The sequence below is a fragment of the Podarcis liolepis genome, assembly GCF_965112155.1.
Source record: "Podarcis liolepis genome assembly, chromosome: 3".
Lineage (NCBI taxonomy): Eukaryota > Metazoa > Chordata > Lepidosauria > Squamata > Lacertidae > Podarcis > Podarcis liolepis.
Genome location: NC_139557.1, coordinates 99,248,505 through 99,271,846, shown reverse-complemented (window position 1 = coordinate 99,271,846; position 23,342 = coordinate 99,248,505). Strand labels below are relative to the sequence as shown.

General features: G+C 43.7%; 2 protein-coding genes across 6 annotated transcripts in view; one reads left to right on the top strand and one right to left on the bottom strand.

Moving 5' to 3' along the window:
- Positions 1 to 23,342, top strand: part of HHAT (hedgehog acyltransferase) — a 569,735-nt gene that overhangs the window by 189,617 nt on the left and 356,776 nt on the right. The gene's annotated exons all lie outside the window — the stretch shown is intronic.
- Positions 1 to 23,342, bottom strand: part of KCNH1 (potassium voltage-gated channel subfamily H member 1) — a 222,793-nt gene that overhangs the window by 5,503 nt on the left and 193,948 nt on the right. For all 4 annotated transcript variants that reach the window (XM_083494257.1, XM_083494254.1, XM_083494255.1 and 1 more), the window contains exon 11: positions 5,810 to 6,871. In XM_083494257.1, coding sequence (XP_083350383.1) covers positions 6,032 to 6,871 — 840 coding nt within the window. In that variant the 3' untranslated portion in view covers positions 5,810 to 6,031. The remainder of the gene's footprint in view (positions 1 to 5,809; positions 6,872 to 23,342) is intronic.

Below are 23,342 nucleotides of genomic sequence, written 5' to 3'. Positions count from 1 at the left end.
CAAAATAAATGAACTTTCAAGTGAGCTGAAATTTCACAAGAAATAATTTTCTGATTATTGTTGTTGTTGTTGTTTGTATAATCTTTTCCAAGTTCCTTTTAAACTGTTGAAATAATTTCAGCCCTGGCCTGAAGAATATTCAGTGAAATTTCCTGCCTTTTGCTGCCAACAAAGGCATGGAGAATTCTGAGGGGCCATTTTCTCTCAGCCCCTGTGCGGCTTGTCAAGAATCTGAGAGATTGCAACATGCTTATTAAGCCCCTGGCAGGACACATTTTATTGGGCTAGGCGGGACACATGCTGTATTGATCTGTGTTAATTGGTTGGTTCTTGAATTTGCCTTGAAAGTTAACCTGTACAGTGGTGCCCCGCAAGACGAATGCCCCGCAAGACGAAAAACCAGCTAGACGAAAGGGTTTTCCGTTTTTTGATGCGCTTCGCAAGGCGAATTTCCCTATGGGCTTGCTTCGCAAGACGAAAACGTCTTGCGAGTTGCGATATTTTTCGCTTCCCCCCTTTTTCTAAGCCGCTAAGCTGCTAATAGCCTTTTAGCTGCTAAGCCGCTAAGCCTTTAATAGCCGCTAAACCGCTAAACGCGCTAATCCGCTAAGCCGCTAATAGGGTTGCTTCGCAAGACGAAAAAACCGCTAGACGAAGAGACTCGCGGAACGGATTATTTTCGTCTTGCGAGGCACCACTGTAGTCACTTGATTCCACATTGGGGATCTTTAGCATTGCTGAGACACTGCTTTTCTGCATTGAACTGGAAGTGTAATTAAAACTGGTTCAAGTGGTACTTAATATAACGTGATATTATCCAATAACGTCCTTTGCCATGGCCAAGAGATTATTCTCAAGTAAGTCCCATTCTGCAAAGGTCCCCTGTAAGGTTAATTAGTAGCTTCCATCTTGCAGCTTCTGCCTCCTTTATTGGTTGGGTGTTTTTCCCCCTCAGTGAGATGCTGCGTCTCTTTATGGTATGCATAGTTTAGCATTACATGCATGGGCCTCCGGTTTAGGAGCTCCTCCTTCTCCTCTCTCCTCTTCCAGCACACCCATAGGACATTCTCAGTTATATCTCATAGTTATTAGCATTAACTATGTTTTACAGATGCAAGCTAACATCAGATTGTGGTTAATGATCCCTAGCTTGTTTCGCACAAGAAGCAATAACCAAAGTTCCTAGGTTGGTCAGAACAATAAACTATGGTTCTGTTTTCCTTCTCGTGGCAGTACTAGAGGAGGTGAGGGCTGTTACCAGATGTATTGCTAAATGTAAATAACTTGACTTGACAAGTAGACAGACAGATAGGGCACTCATAGAATCACCAAATTGCAGACTTGGAAGGGACCATGAGAGTCATATAGTCACATAGTCCAACCCCCTGCAATGCAGGAATCTTTTGCCCAACATGGGGCTCGAGGCCATGACCCTGAGATTAAGAGTCTCATGCTCTACCAGCTGGACACAAAGCAGTAAAAGCTGCAAGAGGTGCAAGGGGCAGCTGTTAATGAAAGATAACAGCAGCCTTTAACCGCTTGGTGCTGCAGAAATCAGACCTGAACAAACGACACTGGACTGCAATGATTTAGTCTCTCGTGTAAGTGAATAAAGGATAGCAATGTGAGGAAGGGCTATTGCAAAAGCAAGACTCTCTGGCAATGGTGGGGCCTTGCAGCCAAGATCTTGCAAGCACATCAGGTTGGCACGAAGGAAACATTAGAATCTAATGATGTACTCATTTGGAAAAATAAGCTTAATTCAACAGAAAGTGCTTTCTGCTTCCTCGGCTATTCTATCCATTGCATACCTTTGCAGAATAGGAAATCAGTTTTTCATATCATTCTGGAGTGGATGCCCTTGGAATCTTAAATCCTGAAATTCTGGCACTGCAAAGTGGAACATGGGAAACTGCTTTACACATAATCAGACCACTGGTCCATCTAGCTCAGTATAGTCTACACTGATTGGCAGCAGGTCCACATGGTTCTAATGGAGATCTTTTACCTGGAGATGCTGGGGACTGAATCTGGAACCTTTTACATGCAAAGCATCTTCTCTACCACTGGGATATGGCCACTACCCTATATTATAAGCCTATAGAGTTTCTCCCTCCCCTTCTCTTGCACCTTCTCTCTCACACCTATATATAGATGTATTGAATCCAAGCATCAAGCAAAGAAAACTATTTGTTGGTTATCCACTTAAAGCCTTTCACTTAATAGCCTTTGGTACACAAAATCAGACAAACTTATTAATCCTGTCACCCTGTTCAAACATATGGCTTTTCACTGAGGGAGTAATGAAATAAATCTGCAGACATTTTCATATTGATAAACAATAGATTTGAAGGGAGGAAAATAAACCCTGCTTTCTTTAATTTTGGAACAGTGCTTAGATGTGTCACATAAGTAGCATCACAGAACGAGGCAAGTGTGGGAGATGAGAAGATGCCTCTTCCCAAACTGGACCTGCTTTTGTGGTTTTTGCAAATGCCAGTGTTCAAAATGAATGCATTTGCTGGACTCTAAAGTGCTTCTTGTGCAAGCGGAAGGCACTCCCATGTGAACCGGTGTGTGTGTGTGTGTGTGTGTGTGCGCGCGCTTTGACTCTTCCTTCCAGCTACAGCCCTGAATGCCACATCACCTCATAGGCTCACAGACCTTCAGAAGGGGCTCAGAAGAAAAGCACACAAGACTACAGCAAGAAGTAAATTGGTGGGGCCAACTCAATCCATGAACAGAAATCTGCTCAAAGTTTGCTCCTTCCTTCCTTCCTTCCTTCCTTCCTTCCTTCCTTCCTTCCTTCCTTCCTTTTTTGACAAACCACTGCCAATTCATGGAAAGGTTAATTAATTTGAAGGTTTTTAATCAATCCACCTAACTGATTAGTCAAGTAAACACTGCGGCCCTGGAATTTATGACTTGGTGCAAGCTATAAACATCCTGTGGGATAAACTAAGCAAAATGGCACCAGCTTTCCCACGCAGCAGTCCGTGATTGCCTTTGTCTGAAAGAAATTAATCTTAAGGAACTAACGTCCTCCAGAGCTGCTTCTCAGCACTGCAGCAGAGTTACTAACTGCTGAGCTTTATGTACTGTGTATTATTGGAATCGCTTTCTATTTTTGTCCCTAATAATTATGAAGATGAGAGCAAATGCTCTCTCTGCATCCCTGCAGTTTAACGGCAATCAAAACCATATGCAAAGACCGCGGCTGGGATTCAAAGCACCCGTTTTGGTGCGCAGGACTTTTTTCTTTTTAAGCCCCAGCAGATTCTCCTGCTGCTGTTCCTCAGAAACGGCATTGCACTCGAGGATATCTGCAATACTGCTGTGCTTTTGATGGGGGCACAAAACGTGGTAAATGGCACAGGGAGATGCTACTTTGGGAAAGGGAGTTGAGCACAGAGACTGTAGTTTGTCTCACTGCACTGACCCCACCTGCACTCTACATTTAAAGCAGTATCATATCACTTTAAACAATCATGGCCTAACCCAAAGAATCCTGGGAACTGTAGTTGGTTAAATGTGCTGAGAGTGGTTAGCAGAACCTCTATTTCCCCCACAGAGCCAAAGTGCCCAGAGTTCCCTGTGACTGATTGTTAAGCCACTCTGAAAATTGTAGCTCTGTGAGGGGAACTCTCAGTGCCCTTAACAAACTTTACTTCCCAGGATTCTTTGGGGAAAAGCTATGGCTCTGTAAAGTGGTATCAAAGAGCTTTAAATGGGTAGCGCAGACAGAGACTAATAGAGCAGACTCATTGAAATCAGTGGATGTAAGTAATTTGTTGGGACTAATTTGATTTCCATGAGCTGGGCACCACCCGCAGTTCTCAGGATCCGGTCCACATCTTGGAAAGGAAGTCTGCATCGCTGATGAACAGCTCTTTCGATATATCTCTGAACGTTAAACTGCAGGTCAGTTTAGATTCAGCACTTTGCAGCATTATTCTTCCATGGCAATAAGGATGTGGCACCACTTCCCTGCTCTGATGTGACTGAACTACAGCTCCCATCAGCCCTAGCAAATATGGCCAATGGCCAAGGATTGTGGGAGGCTGTTAACATGTGGAGGGTTCCCCAAGCCCACTAGCCCACTAGCAACACAGTCTTTCTCTGTTAAGCCATTTTCACTGTCTCCTTGGTGCAGCATCCTTTGGTACAATAGAGTTTTCCTTAATACAAGCAATTTCTTTCCCCACCTGCTTTTACTTCTACAGGTGCCCTAGTTAGTCTTCCTCAAGACAAATACATTTCAAGAGAGACAGCATTAGCTTAGAATATGAGATAAGAGACAGAACAGCACAATCTATCTCCCTAAGGTATCAGGGACCATTACAATGAGAAAATACATCGGAATGGTTGGTGTGCATCATTGGTCTTAACGTATACATAGTTCCACATCCTTTGGCATATATCTTGTTTAAAGGAAACTCAAAAGGCAAAGTGGAGAGTTCAAAACAACATCATGAGCACAAAATATAAATTTTTCGTTGGGGTGAGGGCAGGAGTTTGTTTATAAAATCACAAACGCACGTTAGTGTGGAAGGCCTCTTTTTAAAAAACTCCAAATATTTTTGATGACAGGGATACTCCACCTCGCAGTTTCATGTTTCTTTGCCGTTAGATGATATCAACCCAAATCTGAGATTTTTCTACCACCAGGTGGCAATAAATAATGGCACCTATGAATCGTATGTGAAAATACACACTGCATACTTTGATAAGGAAGTCCACCTTTTGCTCCCTTTTCTGGACCACCTCATTATCACCACCATGTGAAACCTCGCCATTTCACATGATCTATAAAGGCTATACAGACATAAAAGGAGGAAGGCGAAGGGACTTGCTAAACCATTTCACAATGATGAGATCTTACTCAGCAAGCTGGCAATGTAAAATCATGTTCAAGTTCCAAAGCTTGAAAGGAGCCCAGTTCATGTACTTCCACTTTCTGTACTCTGGTGTCCTCCAGATATTTTGGATTACAACTCCCATGAGCCCCAGTCAGTACAATGTTGCTGGCTGGGGCTGATGGGAGTTGTAGTCTAAGACGCCTGGAGGGCACCAGGCTGTGGAAACCTAAAGTGTTTCCTACGGTTGTGGGTCCTCTTGTAATAAAAGTGTTGGAACTCTTTCTCTCCCTGATTTCCACACCACCACACATGCATAGGGACCACAATCACACCACACATTGAAAGCACTATGAGACCACTTTAAGCAGTCATGGCTTTCCCCCAGAGAATCATGGGAGCTGTTTGTTAAGATCTGCTAGGAGCCCCCTAACAGAGCTATAATTCCCAGTATTACCTGTGAAAAGGGATTACTGGCTAAACCCCTCTGAGAATTGCAGTTCTGTGAAGGAAATAAGGGTCTCTGAAAACGCTCAGGCACCCTTACTCCCAGAATTATTTGGGGGAAGTCATAACTCTTCAAAGCTTCGTAGTGTTTTCAGTGTAGCGTATGAATGCAGTCAGTGTAATGTTAACATGCAGGTTCATTCACGTGAACGCCTGATTGACATGATTCTTCCCCTTCAAAAGGGGGCCTTCGATTTGTTCATTCACACGTGAAGCCCCTATGTCAGATACTATTTGACATGTGGAGGGAGAATTTGCCCAGGAATAAACACCATGTAAAAAAGTTCCAACAACCAGGTAAGTATATGAACTGGGCTTAACATATGACTTAGTTTTCTATTAATGTCTTTTTTCTTTCTTTCTTTTTTAAATAACAAAAGTCAATTTGAGGGGTAAAGGATGCACTGACGAAGAAGGAGGGGGGAAATAAACATTATAAACTGTACCCTTGCTGTCAAAAAGACTTCAGAGTCAGCTGCCATCTCGACATGAGGTTGCAATTCCTGTTACTATACCATTTAGAGAGGGGGGAGAACATGGTTAACGGATTGGCCCCTCAATGGAGTTCATCAAGAAAAGATTAAATGTTTCGCTTAAAACATGTTGAAGTGGGTGTTTTGTTGTGTTTGCGGGGGATATCCGGTTGACGTCTGCTTAAAAGAACCACCTCAGCTTGCTCCAAAAAGGTCTTTTTCTGATTCTGGAGACTGTGGCCTTGATATTTCGTACAACTCCTGTGGTGATTGCGAGCTTCTTCTAGAGGCTAATATCCTTAGTATCTCAGCAAGCTGTTTTTCTATGTTCGTTATTTTTGTGTTTAAAGCTTTGATGTCCTCCTTCAGCTCATGCTTCACTTCCAGCATCGTGGCCTGAAGAGTCTGTTCGGGGATGGGGTAAAAGGAGTGCTTGACTTCTGCCAGGACGGGACTTCGGTCCTGAGGACTCCTCGTCTCCCCCACGTTGTCCAAGCGCAGGTCGCTTTTCGTGATGCCGCTGTCGCAAGAGTCGGTCTTCTTCAGAGTGGCTTCCCCCACCACTTTCGTCCTCTCCGGCAGCGTCTCCATGGATTCCGCCTTGGAGACTTTGTTCCAGTCTTCTCCCTTCGCGCAGGCATCTTTGAACTTTGCCCAGCCTTTGCGCTTCGGAAAGTCTCCTGCCACCTTCGCCCCTACGTAGTCTGAGGCCGGGGCTTGAAGCTTGGCCTGGTCAGATACCCCAGATGTTGAAGCGGACTGGTAGGTGATTGGCGTTGCGGGGCTTTCCCTGACGGTGACGATGCTAGCTTTAACCACAGTGCGCGAAGGGTGGTCTCCCAGAATGTTGCCTTTCTCCACATCCAAGTCGTCTCGGCCTCTTTCTGCAGCCAACCGGGCCTCCTTCTGCTGCCTAAATCTTTGAAAAAGCCGGCGGACTGGATGGTCAGGTGGCAAGACTAAAGGGGCTTCGTTCTTCCTTTTCATCCTCTCTTCTTCTTCTCGCTTGACGTCACTAATCTTCCGGAATACAATCTGCAACGGGGGGAAATATATCACACCAAGGGTTAGAGAACCAGAGTGGGAAAGGATATCCATTTTCGTTATTTGAACTGATAATTCTGCATGCTCAATAGCTCATGATACAGGAGCACAGGACTCTGCCTAATGCTAAGCTAGACCATTGATCCATCTTTCTTAATTTCGTCTACATTGACTGGCAGCCGATCTCCAAGGGTTCAGGCAGGGGACAGTCCCAGCCCTGCCTAAAGAGGCCAGGAATTTGAACCTGGGACCTCCTGCATGCATAGCAGATGCTCTGCTCCTGAGCTATGGACCTTTCCCATAAATATACATGAGCAGATTATCCCAGGCAGCTGACGTATGATTCAAAGAGGGATTTTTGTTGTTATTCAGAAGCGCCTAGCATTCCACATGTGGAGACTATCTAGCACATCCTAAATGCAGTATTACAAAACAATATAATCGCTCTACAAGACAGTAGTGCTATTGCATTGAGGTGCTTGTTACATTTCAGTTTACTCCATCTCTTACACAAACTCAAAGTCAATGCAAGGATTGTGGATAGAGGTGAGAATTAATAGACTTAAACACCAGTTTCTCTAGGCTGATTGTATGGGTGGAACCACATAAATCCCCAGAGGCCTTCAAATAGCAGCCAGGCCTCTCTTTGAACACAACCCTCGCTTAGAAGGTTTGTGCATTTCTTAGATAAGAGCAGTCGGGGGAGTGGCTGGCTCTCAGCCAGTTTTCCAGGCTCTAGTACTCCACAAAAAGGCTTGCGTTGAGCAAGAAAAGCGGTGGGGTGTGTGTGTGTGTGTGTGTGTGTGTCCCCGTTCCAGTCATTCCTAATATCACAAGGAAACCCACCCTGTGCACTCAGATTTCCATTTCAATGGGAACATCAATTCTAGATCAGGGGTTGGGAACTTCAGACTCAGGGCCAAATGCAGCCCTCCAGGCCTCTCTGCCTGGCTCCTGGGGCTCAATCAGGCCACACCCCTCACCTGCTTTGCACCTTCCCTGAGTGTTTTTGCATGGGAGCAACGAGTCTGTGAACTCTACTAATGCCTCTTGCTTGCCTGGGTGGAGGATGGAAGGGTGTGTGAAACCAAAGTAAAATCCACATTTGCTGCTGCATCTGGCTCTATGAACAGCCCTACCTGTGATGGCAGTGATGACAAAAATCAGGGTCTGAATATTGCAGCAAGGTCTTTACAGATGCTGCCCTTGGCCAGGTATGACTCCTTCATTAATCCAGGCCACACAAGGTTATTCACTGTTCAGGTCCAGTTTATTTGCTACCAATGTAGATAGCGACCATAAAAAAACAAATCCTGTATGGCAGGGCTCTCTGTTCCCTATTTGAGCAGTGACATCATCAGCAGGTGCGGATGGCGTGAGTCATCAGCAGGTGCCGATGGTGAGTCATCTGAGTTGTACCACTGCTTTCAATCTGTACACACACACACACACCCTGCTTCACAGGGACAACTGGCCCTGGCATGAACAATCATCACATGATCTGGGCAAGGCCCACCAGGGAAACAGCCTTCCAGTAACATATGTACACTCACATCTTCATGTCCCTCAGGCCACAGATTATATTACACAGCTGCAGTTCTGCCACCCTTGCTTTACTCATGGCTGTGGACTTGCTCCCCTTCTCACCTGTTCCCTTTCCTTCTGCTACTAAACCCCCTTAATTTGTAGCACGGCTTTCCCTCAACTTCCTCCTGAAACCTCATCACCATTTATGAGCTCAAGGAGTTGGTTAACTAAGATTTCTGCACTGAGATAAAAAGGCTATTGAGATCTGTTGTTGTTGAAGGAAAGCCTCTTTGAAAGGGCTACCCTTGGCAGCCACTTGGGGCATAAGACCATCAGGAGAGCCTTTTTGGATCAGGTCAATGGCTCATCTAGCCGAGCATCCCATTCTTGCAGTAGCCAACCAGATGCCCATGGAAAGCTAGCAACAGCATTCTTCCCACCTGCAATGCTCAGCAACTTGTATCCAGAGACATGGTGCCTCCGAGAGTGGGGGCAGAACCCAGTCTTCATGGCTAGTAAGGTAAGGTAAAGGTAAAGGACCCCTGTCAAAGGCGACTATGGAGTCTCACTTTCAGGTCAAGGGAGCTGATGTTTGTCCACAGACAGCTTTCCAGGTCATGTGGCCAGCATGGCTAAACCACTTCTGGCACAACGGAACACCGTGCCGGAAACCAGAACACACGGAAACGCTGGTCACCTTCCCGCCACAGTGGTACCTACTGTTGTGCTTACAAACTGCTAGGTTGGCAGAAGCAACAGGAGCTCACCCCATTGTGGGGATTCAAACCGCTGACCTTCCAATCAGCAAGCCCAAGAGGCTCAGTGGTTTAGATCACAGCTCCACTCGCCTCCTGATTCATGGCTAGTAGCCATTGATACCTTTATCCTCCATGATTCCACCCCCATCCTCTTTTAAATACATCCAAGTCAACAAGTGATAGTGCAGCCACTTATCAGGCACATAACTAAACTCTGCCCCTCCCCACCAGGAGTTATGAGCCGAGTTATGATTACTAGCTCCTCATAATTTTAGCTAAGAAATCGTTAGTACCCCAGTAAGAAATAACTTTTGTGTTATAGATGTTAATTAAAAACAACAACAAGCAGCTAAACAAATAAATAAACACATGTCAAAGTGGTATATTTATATTAAGAGAGTTATAACAGGCACACAAAATAATGAGACGTTATGTTTCCCTGATGATGCTAGTCCTACTTGGTATTCTCCTCGATGCTGGGCAGACACACAAACAAATAGCTTTGCTAATTTCTGCCGTTTAGAGAGGTAGGTGAACTTGGCAGTTAGAGCTGCCAAATGGGAAATGAGAGGTTTTTCATCTTTGCAAACACTTCGTTTCCACATCTCAACGCGAAAGCCGTGCATAAAGTAGCAATGGCATAAGATCCAGCGCCAGTTCTGCTGGAAGCTGCAGGGTGACTTTGTACGTGTGGTCGGGATCTGACGGTTTCCCTCTCCACCACGGCACAGAAAGGATAAAGATTCACATCACTCTAATTTAGAGGGTTGTCTAGGTGAGGATGGGGGAGAACTGTATGCTTCCTAAGCCAGTAAGCGAACTGATTTTTGTGACACAGTTTTCCAGTCAAAATGGTGCACAAAAATGCACCCATTAGAGGAAATAATATACAAAATGGCATTCTATGATGGAAAATGACTCACAAAATGCACACATTAGGCAAATTGCACACAAAATTGCATATGGATGAGAAATGCTCATAAAATGCATAGTTTTGTGTGTGCAGGCTTTTAAAAGACAACTTCACACACGGATGTGGGCTGGCTGAACTCAGCTTTGGTAAAATGAGAAATGTGACAGATTCATCCCTCTCTAATCCAGATGGAATAGCTCCTTCTGCTTAAGGAAGGTCCATAGCTCAGTGGCAGAGCATCTGTCTTGCAAGCAGAAGGCCCAGGGTTCCATCCCTGGCCTCTCTAGGTAGGGCTGGGAGAGGCTCCTGCCCCAAATCCTGGAGAACCTCTGCTAGTCAATGTAGACCATACTGAGCTGGGTGGAGCAATGGTCCGACTCAGTAAAAGGTACCGTAGCTTCCTATATTCCTACTGACAGAAAGGACTGAGATCCAACTAAGTCTCCCACTGGAAGAAGGAGTTGGTGGTCCAGTTTTGCCCATTCCCTCTCCTGCTTCCTACACTGCCTGTTACATTTTCCCAGAGGGTGCCCCAACATGGCAGAGCAATATTCAAGGGCACAGGAAATTGTGAAAATTGCCTCAACCCCTCCCTCCAGCAGGGGCAGAGGTAGCCCAGTGACTACAATCCAGCCTTTTACAAATAACATATTCAGCCCCGAATGAATTGGGACCTCTATACTTGAAGGAGAGCCTCTCTCTGTATGTTCCTACCCATGAGTTGAGATCTTCCAAGGAAGTTCTCCTTAATGTACCATCACTGGGAACTGTATGCTTGGCAGTGCCACGTGGATAGACATTTTCTATGGTGGGGCACATAGAAGGCAAATTCATCACTGAAATTCAGATGCCTTTGTTGTCCAGGCCTTTGTTATTTGATACTGCAGATATGTTGTTTTTAATTGCATTTTCTTTGGAATATGTGTTTTAAATGGAGACTTCGTCATTTTATTGATTTTCTTGTGACCTGTCCAGAGATCCTAGGATAAGGTGGTCTAAACATAGCCTACCTAAATAAACAAATAAACCTCCATTTAATGATTACCCCTTGTTTCTGAACTTGGGAAGTCCTTGCGTAGGCAATGGAGCTTCTTAGATCCAGCGACACATTATCTCAACTCACCTTTCCAAATCGGTTATGCTGTTGTGTCCCAATGATGATTTATATTCACTTATGTGAACACCATCGGTGTGACCGTTGCCTTACAGAATAATGGGCAAAATGTCAAGCTGTTGCCCTGAGGTGCCTACAATTGAAAATTCAGCCCAAGGGAATGTGAGAAAAATGGTAATGGGAAGAACAGGCATGCTTTTCAGAGGTCTGGAGGACTAAGAGATTAAGTTACGGAGAAAAGGTGGCTTGGAAGGAAGAGAGGTAAACAGAATTGCATTGCATGTAAGGGTAGAATTGTTTCATAGTTTATCTTGTTGGTGTGTTTGGGAGTTTGATATTGTTTTATTGCATGGTTGGTTATTTTATAAAGCCCCATATAACACCAACCTCTGATATTTTAGGGATGAAGGGTGAATTACTAATGCTTTTACCAACAACAAAAATCATGGGAGTGGGAGACTGTTAAATGCCTGAGGGTGGTGGAAGTTTTAGAAGCCGAACGTGCTTCAAGAAGAGTGTTTATCGTGTGACTGATGCTGCTGTTGTATGCCACTGTTTCCAGCATCCACACACTCCATATCTCTACCCTTCCCAATTTAATCCAGATGTACATTTACTGTGGAAAATTTCTGGATTTTCTCTTTCCCCCTCTGCTCCTAATGTTTGTATCTTCAAAAGAAGTGATTTAAGTGTTTCCTATGAAAGAGAGTTGGAAATGACTGTCCTTCCTACCCCCCCCCCCCCATACTGCGAAGAGGGCACAAGGAAGAAGAAAAAGTAAAAACTGAGCAAATGAGATGATTTCAGTTCAGCTCTTTCATATATATTTTTTAAACACACATTGCACTGGGGTGCCTGGTGCAAAATGAATGTGTATTCAGTTTTCTAGTGCAGAGGTGGCAGGAGCTAAGAAATCAGAAACACTGTGAGCTACCAGGTATGCATATTAAAGCTGGCATCACAATTCTGCCTCAGCTGAAGTTCAGAGAGAATTTGGAGGCTCCTGCTCAGGTGAAATATCAGAGTCATTGAAAGGGAAGCCAAGAGAGACTTATAAGCCTAATGAAATATCTCAGTGGGATTTCTCATGCCTCTAGTATTGATGATGAGCTAAAGGACAGCATGGCTGCCTTACTGGGTCATAGAATCATAGAACTGTAGAGTTAGAAGGGACCCTGGGAATCATCTCATCCAACCCCCTGCAATGCAATAATAGGCAGCTGCCTCATACTGGGATCAAACCTGCAACCTTGGCATTATCAGCACCACACTCCAATCAACTGAGCTATCCAGGCCCCCAGGGCCAGACTCACCACTGCTTCCAAATCTGATTGGTCTTTGGCACCCAGACCTGGGTGTCTGGCAAGGTCTTTCCCCTCACCTCCTACTTTCCTTTCACCCAAAGATGCCAGGGACTGAACTTTGATCCTTCTGCCTGCAAAGTGTGAGGTTCTGAGCTATGCTCAAAGCTTCTGTTTTTGAGACGTATGGCATGGACATGACCATAGATAAGAACACAATAAGAGCTTGCAGGATCAGGCCAGTGGCCCACCTAGTCCAACATCCTGTTCTTGCAGTGGCCACCCAGATGCCTGGGGGAAATCCACAAGCCAGATCTGAGCACAAGAGAACTCTTCCTCTCTCCTTTCCCATCATTTCTGCCTCCAGTTGGTGAAATCCTCCTTTAAAGACATCCTTAGTCCTGTCAATTAATTTCAGTTTGTCTACTCTGTGTGGTACTAGCACTGAATAAAAGCCTATCTTTTCCCCTCGCCACACCATTTTTCGTTTTGTATCTCTATTTCATGTCCCACTATGGTGTCAGCCACACTTCCGAAAGCCTGATTCCAATTTGACAGTAAATGGTGGGTTTTCCCAGAGTAAGTAGCAGGACAAAAGGAAAACCTCTTAGAGCCCATGACTTGAAATCACGAGACAAACAAAAGCGCAGATGAACCCTCGTTTATCTTTCTTCTAAACCAAAATACCTCAAGTGCTTTAGTCTTCCTATTAGAAAAGGAATTGTTGGTTAATCCTGCCATAATTTCCCATTTCTGGGAATTTCTCAGACCCCTTTTATATGCCGATAAATAAGATACTCAGTCTATTTCATATAGCAGCTCATGATAATGAACAGAATGTCTGCTGCATTCAAAAAGCTCCCCTTTCCATCATTTGATGTTAGCGTTACCAGAAGGAAGAGTTTATAACATACCCCAAAGTCCATTAGTCTCACTGTCACAGGCCTCTATTCAAGAAGCTCATCTGCATTTTTATTACTCTATTTTAAATCCAGACATTAGAAAGCAAGATGGCCGAAGTAAGCAGCTACAAAACCTAGCAAATGGCAAGTCAACCATACTTAGCATGTGGTAAGAATCCTGTGCCCATAGAAAGACAGCATTGCAAGCTCCTGCATGAATGTGCCTTCACCCCCACTCACTTGAGTACCAGGGCCAACGTTACCAAGAAGTGCCTTGGCAACATGTCCTAGTTCTGAAAATTGTGTAGCAGTCCTTCATTAGTACAAGCTAGCTCCACAGATTACTTAGTTCTGCATTGTGTGAAACATTTCAGGGGAGTCGCCATCTTTGTTGTGTTTGCTGCCAAAGGTTAACTTTCCAATCCTATGTTATACACATCTACTCAGAAGTAAGTCCATTTAGGTTCAGTGGGGCCCAATTCCTAAACACACTTAGCATGAAACACCTTTGCGGCTCAATGGGTCAATGGTGACAAAAGGTTGGTGGTTTGAGCCCACCCAGGGATAGATGTGGGCAGAAGTCCCACATTGCAGGGGGTTGGACTAGATGACTCTCATGCTCCCTTCCAAATCTACAATTCTATGATTCTATGTCTGAAGGTTACCCATTGAGCTACATGGTTGGAATGGGAGTTTGAACCCACTCTAAGTATGTCTTTATCCACTACCATTAACTTATTATGCAGACTTTTTGAGAACAAATCATCACTATTAACTTGCTTGTGACCCTTGGAATGTGACCCTTGGAATGGGAAAAAACTGATCTAGGTGAATCAGTGGACATGATCCTGCAGGTATATCAGCTTCCTGATTTTCTACGTGACCCATCTAATATGCTGAAACTCAACTGCAGTATTTGTATATAATTTTTCAGTTAGCAAAAACTCCTTATGCTGTTTCTCTCTGAGGTGCCAATTAACTGCTCATGATGAAGGCAAGGAAATTTAATACAAAAAAAAAATGTTTATTAATCAGCGGTAGTTATGTAAAATATTACTTTGTGTCAAGCATCAACTCTAATGAATTGATGAACAGCACTGTCTTGGGCAACAAACATTGCTAAAGCCACAAAGCCAGGCTCCACAGGAGTGAATGCAATGTCTCCTGATACATTTTGAATTGGGGAGGACGTAAACAAGATGAAACATGCTAGCCAATAAAGACAATAGGACATGAAAGTCATAGGCAGGGGAGCTAAGAAGTGAATATGCATTAGTTATCCTAAATCACGAACTACTGTACTGGCAATTCAGTGTCTGTGGAAAAACAGTGCAATAGTTCCTCTAAAAGAGAAAATTAAAAGGTCCAGTATAAAACTCCCCCTGCAACGTAGGAATCTCAGCTAAAGTATCCATGACAGATGGCCATCCAACCTCTGCTTAAAAACCTCCCAAAGGAGACGATTCCACTGTCAGGACAGTCAGTATTTCTCAGCCTGGCTGAGTGATAGGAGAATAAAAACAGCAGAGAACTATGTTGTGTGGGATCCATTCCAATCTGTTACCTCTGAGGATGTGGACAGGCTGCTTGGATGAGTGAAACCAACCACCTGTCCCCTTGATCCTTGCCTATCCTGGCTTATAAAAGGTAGCAGGGAAGGGCTGGGCGATGGGCTTTGCAGGATGGCGAATGCTTCTCTCTGTGAGGGAGACTTCCCAGACCTGCTGAAAGAGGCGGTTATCAAACCGCTTCTTAAAAAACCATCTTTAGATGCGGCCAATATGGCCAACTATTGCCCAGTCTCAAATCTTCCATTCTTGGGCAAGGTGATTGAGTGAGTGGTTGCTGAACAACTCCAGTCACGCCTGGAAGAAGTGGACCATTTGGATCCCTTCCAGTTGGGATTCAGGCCTCGTCATGGGACGGAAACTGCCTTGGTCGCACTGGTTGATGATCTCCGGCGGGCTAGGGATGAAGGTGAGAACTGTTTCCTAGTTCTGCTGGATCGTCACTATCGACCATAACATCCTTCTGGACCGTCTAAAGGGGCTGGGAGCTGGGGGCACTGTTATACAGTGGTTCCGCTCCTTTCTCCTGGGCTGTGTTCAGAAAGTGGTGATGGATGAAATGCTCACCTCAGCGGACAGGTATACAAAGAAAAGATCTGCTTGGCAGCATGTAATGTACAGTTTTGTCCTAATGGACCAATTAGGGTAAAAATAGTAAAGTGCAAAAGAAGGTTAGGAATTAAATATAAGAACTCCTGTAGCACAAGCATTCAGAAACTGATTTCCAAACTTTTATGAGAGAAAAAGCACAGTCCCCCAGGTATAATCATGTGGATTTGGGTCTGCCATTTCTCCGATACAAGTTTTTCTACTTTCATATACTGAATACTGCAACCGTCACATGTTTGAATGAGAAACTAGAGCTCACTTTTTTCCTCCTACAGGAGTTCAGATTGTTATAGCTGTCCTCAGAGCCCAGCTTGTTAACAACAACCTCATACAATGTTCAGAGCTGAGCCTGTCAACAACAGCTTAATACAGTGGTACCTCGGGTTAAGTACTTAATTCGTTCCGGAGGTCTGTTCTTAACCTGAAACTGTTCTTAACCTGAAGCACCACTTTAGCTAATGGAGCCTCCTGCTGCTACTGCACCGCCAGAGCATGATTTCTGTTCTCATCCTGAAGCAAAGTTCTTAACCTGAAGCACTATTTCTGGGTTAGCGGAGTCTGTAACCTGAAGCGTATGTAACCTGAGGTACCATTGTACAGGTGGGGTTTTTTTTTAGTCCAGTTCATTAACCGCTACATCTATGCCAGCTGGATATAATCGTACAAGGCTACATCAGTTGTAAAAGATTGCCATATATTGGGGGGGGTATTTTTTTGACTATGTTTTTTATAACTGGCATGTGTCTGCGTATGTACATGAACACACAACAGCCATTAAAAATTATTAAGTGATCTGTGATTTGCTGTGAATATATTATTCAGAGAGAGCCTAGTCATGAGCCTATTCACCTGGATCTGCGCTTCCTCACAGTTTTCTTTACCAGCCAGAAATTTTATCGCTCGCATTTTATTACCAGCTTCTTCTTCTTCTTTTTTGGCTGCAGATCCCAATTGTGAACATTCATTGCACTTTACAGCTTTAAAATTAAAATGTTTTGGGGAGGGAAAGCACAAGGACTTGGGAGGTTCGGGTTTCATTAGCTCCTCCCTGTCACAAAACATTTATTCCTCCGCGGGGATATCACTTAGCTCCCATCCACTCTCTGACACAATTTCCTGGCAGTAGTTCCACATTGTAGTCAAAGACCGAAGCCATTATAAGGTCGCAAATAGCTACACCATATGTATTATTTATGCCTTTCACTTTAAAGTATGTATTATGCGCAGCTTCCAACCCGGCCTCCCCCTCAGGCTGCAAGCGCATAATGGACTGTGGGAAGGCAGCCTGGAGCAAGAGCTATTTAACACCTCAGAACTCTTGAGCCCCAAGGAGGAAAAAGAGGTGGGTGTGTCACTGAGCAATTTACCTGGTGCACTTAAGACTGGTCTAGCTGAGAAAACTACATTCATCTAATTTCTAAGCTCATTTACTCATTCCTTTGTGGACAATTGTTTTGTTCTCTTTCTCTCTCCACCCCCAACCCCCCTCGCTCCAGTACTTTTCTGCAGCTTAAGCCTATAAAAAAGGTAAAGGACCCCTGGACGGTTAAGTCCAGTCAAAGGCAACTATGGGGTTGCGGTGCTCATCTGGCTTTTCAGGCCAATGAAGCTGGCGTTTGTCCACAGACAGCTTTCCGGGTCATGTGGCCAGCATGGCTAAACCACTTCTGGTGCAATGGAACATCATGCTGGAAGCCAGAAATGCTGTTTACCTTCCCACTACAGCGGTACCTATTTATCTACTTGAACTGGTGTGCTTTCAAACTGCTAGGTGGGCAGGAGCTGGGACAGAGCAACGGGAGCTCACCCCGTCATGGGGATTTGAACCACCAACCTCCAGATCAGCAAACCCAAGAGGCTCAGTGGTTTCGACCACAGCACCACCCATGTCCTGTGGTTTTCCTATGGCTGCACACACGTTTGGGGAAGCAATGGCTGGCTAAAGTGTGGTGCACCTGCGTTAAATGTGTGGTGCAGATGGGGTCTTCGTTTCTTAGCTGTGCGCACACCATACATTTAAAGTACATGACTTCATCTCCCCTTTCCCCCTGCCCCAAAGAATCATGGAACATGTAGGTTGTTAAGGGTGCTGGGATTTGTAGCTCTGTGAGGGGAGAGGTATCTGGGAAATGTAGTTATTTTTAATTTCAGATTTTCCCTGAGAAATCCCCCACAAAGACTCAGAAAAATCCAGCCCATTCTTAATTGAGAGGGACAGGGTTTTTTCTTGTCTCTAGAAGAATGGCACATTTTTCACAAGCAACTTGCATTTTTATACTTTATTATTGATGTCTCACATTCCTGCTGGAAAACACAGGCAAGTTTAAAGAGAGCTCCCAGTGGTCTTTTATTCAGTCACTAATCCTTAGTTTTGCACTCACTGAAGGATTAGCATTCCCAGACCTTTTGTTAGACAGTCAAGTCAGTTGAGGATTTCCCAAAACATTTTAGGACTTACCCAAAATGGCCCTCCAATGTCATTACCCTGTTTCCAGGCAGCAAATTGTGGTGTGTGTGTGTGTGTCTTTCACTAACTTTCAGGGGGTAAAATCTGGCTGAATTTACTGGCACCAGTGGCGTAGCGTGGGTTGCCAGCACCCGGGGCAAGGCAAGTAATTTGCGCCCCCTAACCTGTGGATTTGCGCCCCCTAACCCTAACCCCCAGATGTTGCGCCCGGTGCGGCCGGGCCCCCCCTGCACCCCCCACGTTACGCCACTGACTGGCACTAATGATCCTTGCAGTCCTGGGAGTGGGCAGCTGCCATGAAACTCCTTGGGTGACCCTGGGCCAGTCACTGCCTCTCAGCCTAACCTACCTCACAGGGTTATTGTGAGGATAAAATGTGGAAGAAGAGAACCATGTATGCCACATGGCTAATTCATAATAAATGAACGAATAAGTTTTAACTACCAGTCCCTAGGGTGAAATCAAGAAGAAATGTCCTTATTGGATTGGCTTCATAATGAAATGAATAATGTTCCCTCTTATTGCTCTGAAAACAGCTAAGACAGAGGGAAATGCTTCCTTTCCTCACTCAAGGAAATTGCTGGGTAAAATAAAAATGGTAGACACAACAAAATCCATTTTTGAACTGAAGTCTAAAGAGAATTTTTGGCTTATCCATGAATAATGCAGTGTTCCATGCATAAGAGCTGCAAATTTATAATTTCCTTTCTATGTTACTGCATTAGGAAGTAATGCTAGAGCCACATAATGAATAAAGGCAGAAGTAACACCAAACTCGATTCAGAAATTCCCCCTGGTTCTAACCTAACCCTTTCCCAGAGACCTACATTCAGATGTGCACAAAATTTTGTGATACTGAGGAATATTCTTGCCTTTGAGATGCAATCTTAAATTGTACAACCCGGGTACAGGTTTGTCACGACCGTGAGAACAACGCTGCCTAAACTCTAGCAAATATGCCTGAAGTACAGTATACCTTTATCTTTCTATGAATAATTCTGTGTTTCACATAGTCCAGAAGTTTTCCAGTGTTGCCTTCTTATGAGATGAAATCATACTCATGTTCATTACGAGTCAGCAGTCTTGCTTAGATATACTTCCATTAGGTTCTGATTTCTTACTTTTGCAGTCGGAGTAACACCACACACACACACACACACACACACACACACACACACACACACCCTTCTTTCTCCAGATGTTTGTAGAATCACTTTTGATTGATATTACATGTTGTTTTGTTACTTATAATTCAGACTCTTGTGGTGCTGTGAAAAACATGTTCGGCAGGCTCCCAATTTCCATTTCGGTGTATGAAGGTAATCCATGAGTGACGTCATAAAATTACCTTTAATTCAAGTGATATTCAGCCTATTCATTAGAGAGTTAACAGAGAAATCACTGTGGGAATTCATGGAGACAGTCACTTTGCCAATCTCAGCATGCATATCAGTTACTTTTGCATTTAGACTGCCTCAGACCATCCTGGTACTTGTGCAATGTCCACATAGTTCAAGGAACAAGCCTGCTGTTCAAGGGGCATGCTTCTGTTGGTTGTATTGAGGTTGTTATGATTATGACCTGACTGATCCTTTGTGTGTTTACTGAGAGGTCAGTCCCACTATATTCAACAGAGTTTGTTCCCTGAATTGCAGCTGAAGGGTTGCATCCAACTAAGTCCTATTCAGAAGAGACCCACTGAAGTTATTGAACCAAGCTAAACCATGATGTCCCTGAATACTATTTGCTGGATATCACAGGTAGGCAGAGTGCTGCTGTGATCATGTCTAGCTTGCAGGCTTCCCACAGCCACCTGGCTAGCTACTGTGAGAACAGGATGCCGGCCATCGTTCTGATCCAGCAGATTCTTATGTCCACTCATTGAAAGGGATTACTCTGAGTAGGGCTAACATTGGAGGCAACCCTAAATCTCTCATACTGGATCTTGGAATCAATGCATGCACAAGTTTAACTATGTGAAAGCATCAGTACATTAGCATTAACTGCTTATTTCTAGCTTTCAATATTCCCATTATTCCACTAACTTTAGGAATACCTTCATGCTACACCTTTGCAATAACTATCCATTAGTATTATATAGGCTCCGAGGCCCCTTCAGCCTCAGGCTGCCAGTTTAACTTCCTGCTAAGGGCACATTTGAATCATTTTATGATTTTATGTTCCATTTTTATGTCTCCTCCAATCTTCATTTTATATTCTATTTATGATTAATGAAAGTGTTAGCCCGAGTGCAATTACAAGGCAGTCCAAACCTTTTATGTTTTCTTTCTAAAATGTAACCTAGTAATGCCATTTGTTTCCTTGCCAGTTTTCGTTTCTCTCGGTGCCTCCAGAGATGGTCTTGTGCCCCACTTTGTGGAGGAAGGTCCTCTGTTCGAAGGAGTTCTCTGTTTGAAGGGCTGTCCAGTCCAAGTCAAATTTAAAGATAAAGAACTATAAAAAGGAAGAGGGCAGGAGACGACATTGCCGATCAGCAGCTGGCAGACTGGACAGCAGGCTAAGGTCACATTCACACCATACATTTAAAATGTTATACCACCACTTTTCATGACTTCCCCAAAGAATTATGGGAGGTGTAGCTTGTTAAGAACGCTGAGAGTAGTTAGGAGGCCCCTATTCCCCTCACAGAACTGCAGTCCTCAGAGTGGTTTAGCAATCAATCTTCCTTCATAGGAAACTCTGGGAATTGTATCTCTGTGAGGGGAACAGGGGTCTGCCTGAAACAGAATAGGAATATAAGATTTCTGAATTTTTCAAGTACAGCACGCTCTTGCAGTTAAATATCATAGCAGCCACAGAAGAAAAACACCCCCAAGCTTAGCAGAGCCTCACAAACTCAACAACAGGTTCAACATTCATCTAAATTACTTCCAAAGCCATTATAAACCCATGAGTTCTATTTTCCCCCTGCATTTTTGCATGATTTAAAATGGTGAACACCATTACAATGGCAGCTGTTCTACTTAGCTGCAGATGGGAAGTGATGAAATAAAAGACTTTGTGGCAATTGGATAACAAAACAAATTCAGCAGATGCAATTATGAGGGCCTGTTAAATCTGTCACAGTTCCATGCATGTTATTCCTTCTTTAGGTCAAGTATTGATAAGAGCCATTGCAATCCTGCCTATTTACCCAATACCCTATTAGCCGAGTTCCTTCAGGGTTTCCCCCCCAAAATAAAGCACTGATAATAATTATTCTACTTGCCATGACCTGAATAATTTTAATAAACTCTTAAGAACATAACTATTCTTCAAACTTCACACGTCTGTGAATTTTGCAATACAGATACTGACTAAAAAAAATACACCAAAATGTATATTTTAGGATAAAATATGTTTAGAAATGCCTAAGTGAAATTAAATCCAAAACTACAGCATTTTGTGCTAAAATGCACATGTAAATATTATAATACATGTTTATTTAAATATGGAGGTTTTTGGCTTGGATTTTAATTATCATCATCACAGATTATTGCAGAAATGGAATTGAACATATGCATGAACACATGTGAAATTTGCACAGCCCATAAATAGACCGATCCATCCATCCTTAGTTGTAAGCATCTATTTTGTGAAAATTTATTTTGCAGGCTACCTAGAAAGTCTGGAAAATATACTCCCTCCCCTTTGATTTATGTGTACTGGCTTGGTTGTTTTTCCCCATGCCACCTGATATATGAAAATAAAAAGAGGGTTTTTAAAATTAAATATCAAAAGATGGCTAGAAGGTGGATAACTTCATATGGTACAATAATTGCTTATTTGAAAAATATCCAGCTAGAGTTAGGAATAAAAACCTTCAAACCCCATGTGTAATCTGTGGGATGTGACATCACTGTAGCAGTCAAGTACAACATTTCCTGTTTGCCCAGAGTGGACACACAGGGGGATGTTACTCCAGGCAGGAGGACTTCCTGTCAGACCTGTCTGGAGCATTCTCCCCCTGTGTGTGACCTTGGGGTGATGGGTGTGACCCTGTGAGACCCTGTAAAGGGGCCAGTCACACAGCTATCTTCCTATCTTTTGCTGCTGTCTTCTGATCTTGATGTATTTTGCTGTCTGCTGGCTCTCAGCCAGCAGCACATGGGCTTAATCCTCATATGGGATTAACTCACACTCTCTTCTGTAACTACAAGCTAAAGCCTGTCTTCAGGATCATACTGTGAACCGAATGTAAGTAAACTTCTTATCATTACTTTTAAAGAAGCCTGTTGTGTCTTTTTTTGTGTCTTTAAAGAAGCCTGTTGTGTTGTTTTACAGAGAGAGCCAGTGTGGTGTAGTGGTTAAGAGCGGTAGTCACGTAATCTGGGTAACCGGGTTCGCGTCTCCGCTCCTCCACATGCAGCTGCTGGGTGACCTTGGGCCAGTCACACTTCTGTGAAGTCTCTCAGCCCCACTCACCTCACAGAGTGTTTGTTGTGGGGGAGGAAGGGAAAGGAGATTGTTAGCCGCTTTGAGACTCCTGAAGGGGAGTGAAAGGCGGGATATCAAATCCAAACTCTTCTTCTTCTTCTTCTTCTTACGAGGGAATAAAGGGGAATTTACCAGGAACAATCGAGTCTGGACAAGCCAGACTGGATTGCTTAACTCAAGAGATTTAAATGAATCTACCAACTAGCTTCCTGCAATACACAGGGGAATGTACTCTGCTACTGACTCACTAGCGTGAGTGAGGAAGGATAATATTAAATCAATATATCTTCTCCTACTATCCACAACATTCCCACACAATCACAAGGTGAAAAGGTATCAGGAGAAGGTTCTTTCTGTCCAACATCAAGTATTCAACTAATGATATTGTCAGCTAGTTGTAAAATTTTAGCCACTAATTATTATATGAAATAGGCAAACCCTAAGAATTTATTTATTTGTTTCATAAAATTTATACACCGCTTGAGTGTTAAAAATCAACCAACCCTCAAAAGGGTTTACAAATATAAAAGAATAAAATCATGAAAAATCCACAACTGTACTGTAAAGCATACAAAACAGATAAAAATGACGTTGACATTCTAAGCATCTGGGTAGGCTTGTCTAAAGAGGAATGTTTTAGCAGGCGCTGAAAAAAGTGCAGTGAAGGCGCCTGCTTGGTCTCAAGAGGCAGGGAGTTCCAAGGTGAGGGGGTTCCATACTAAATTATCAATCATTCTTATTATTTATTAAATTATACAGCCCTATCCCTGCAGGTCTCAGGGCAGTTACAACATAAAATCACAATATAAAAACACAAAATACCCAATAAACCTTCAAGCTCTTACAAATGTGGAATGGGTATTCTG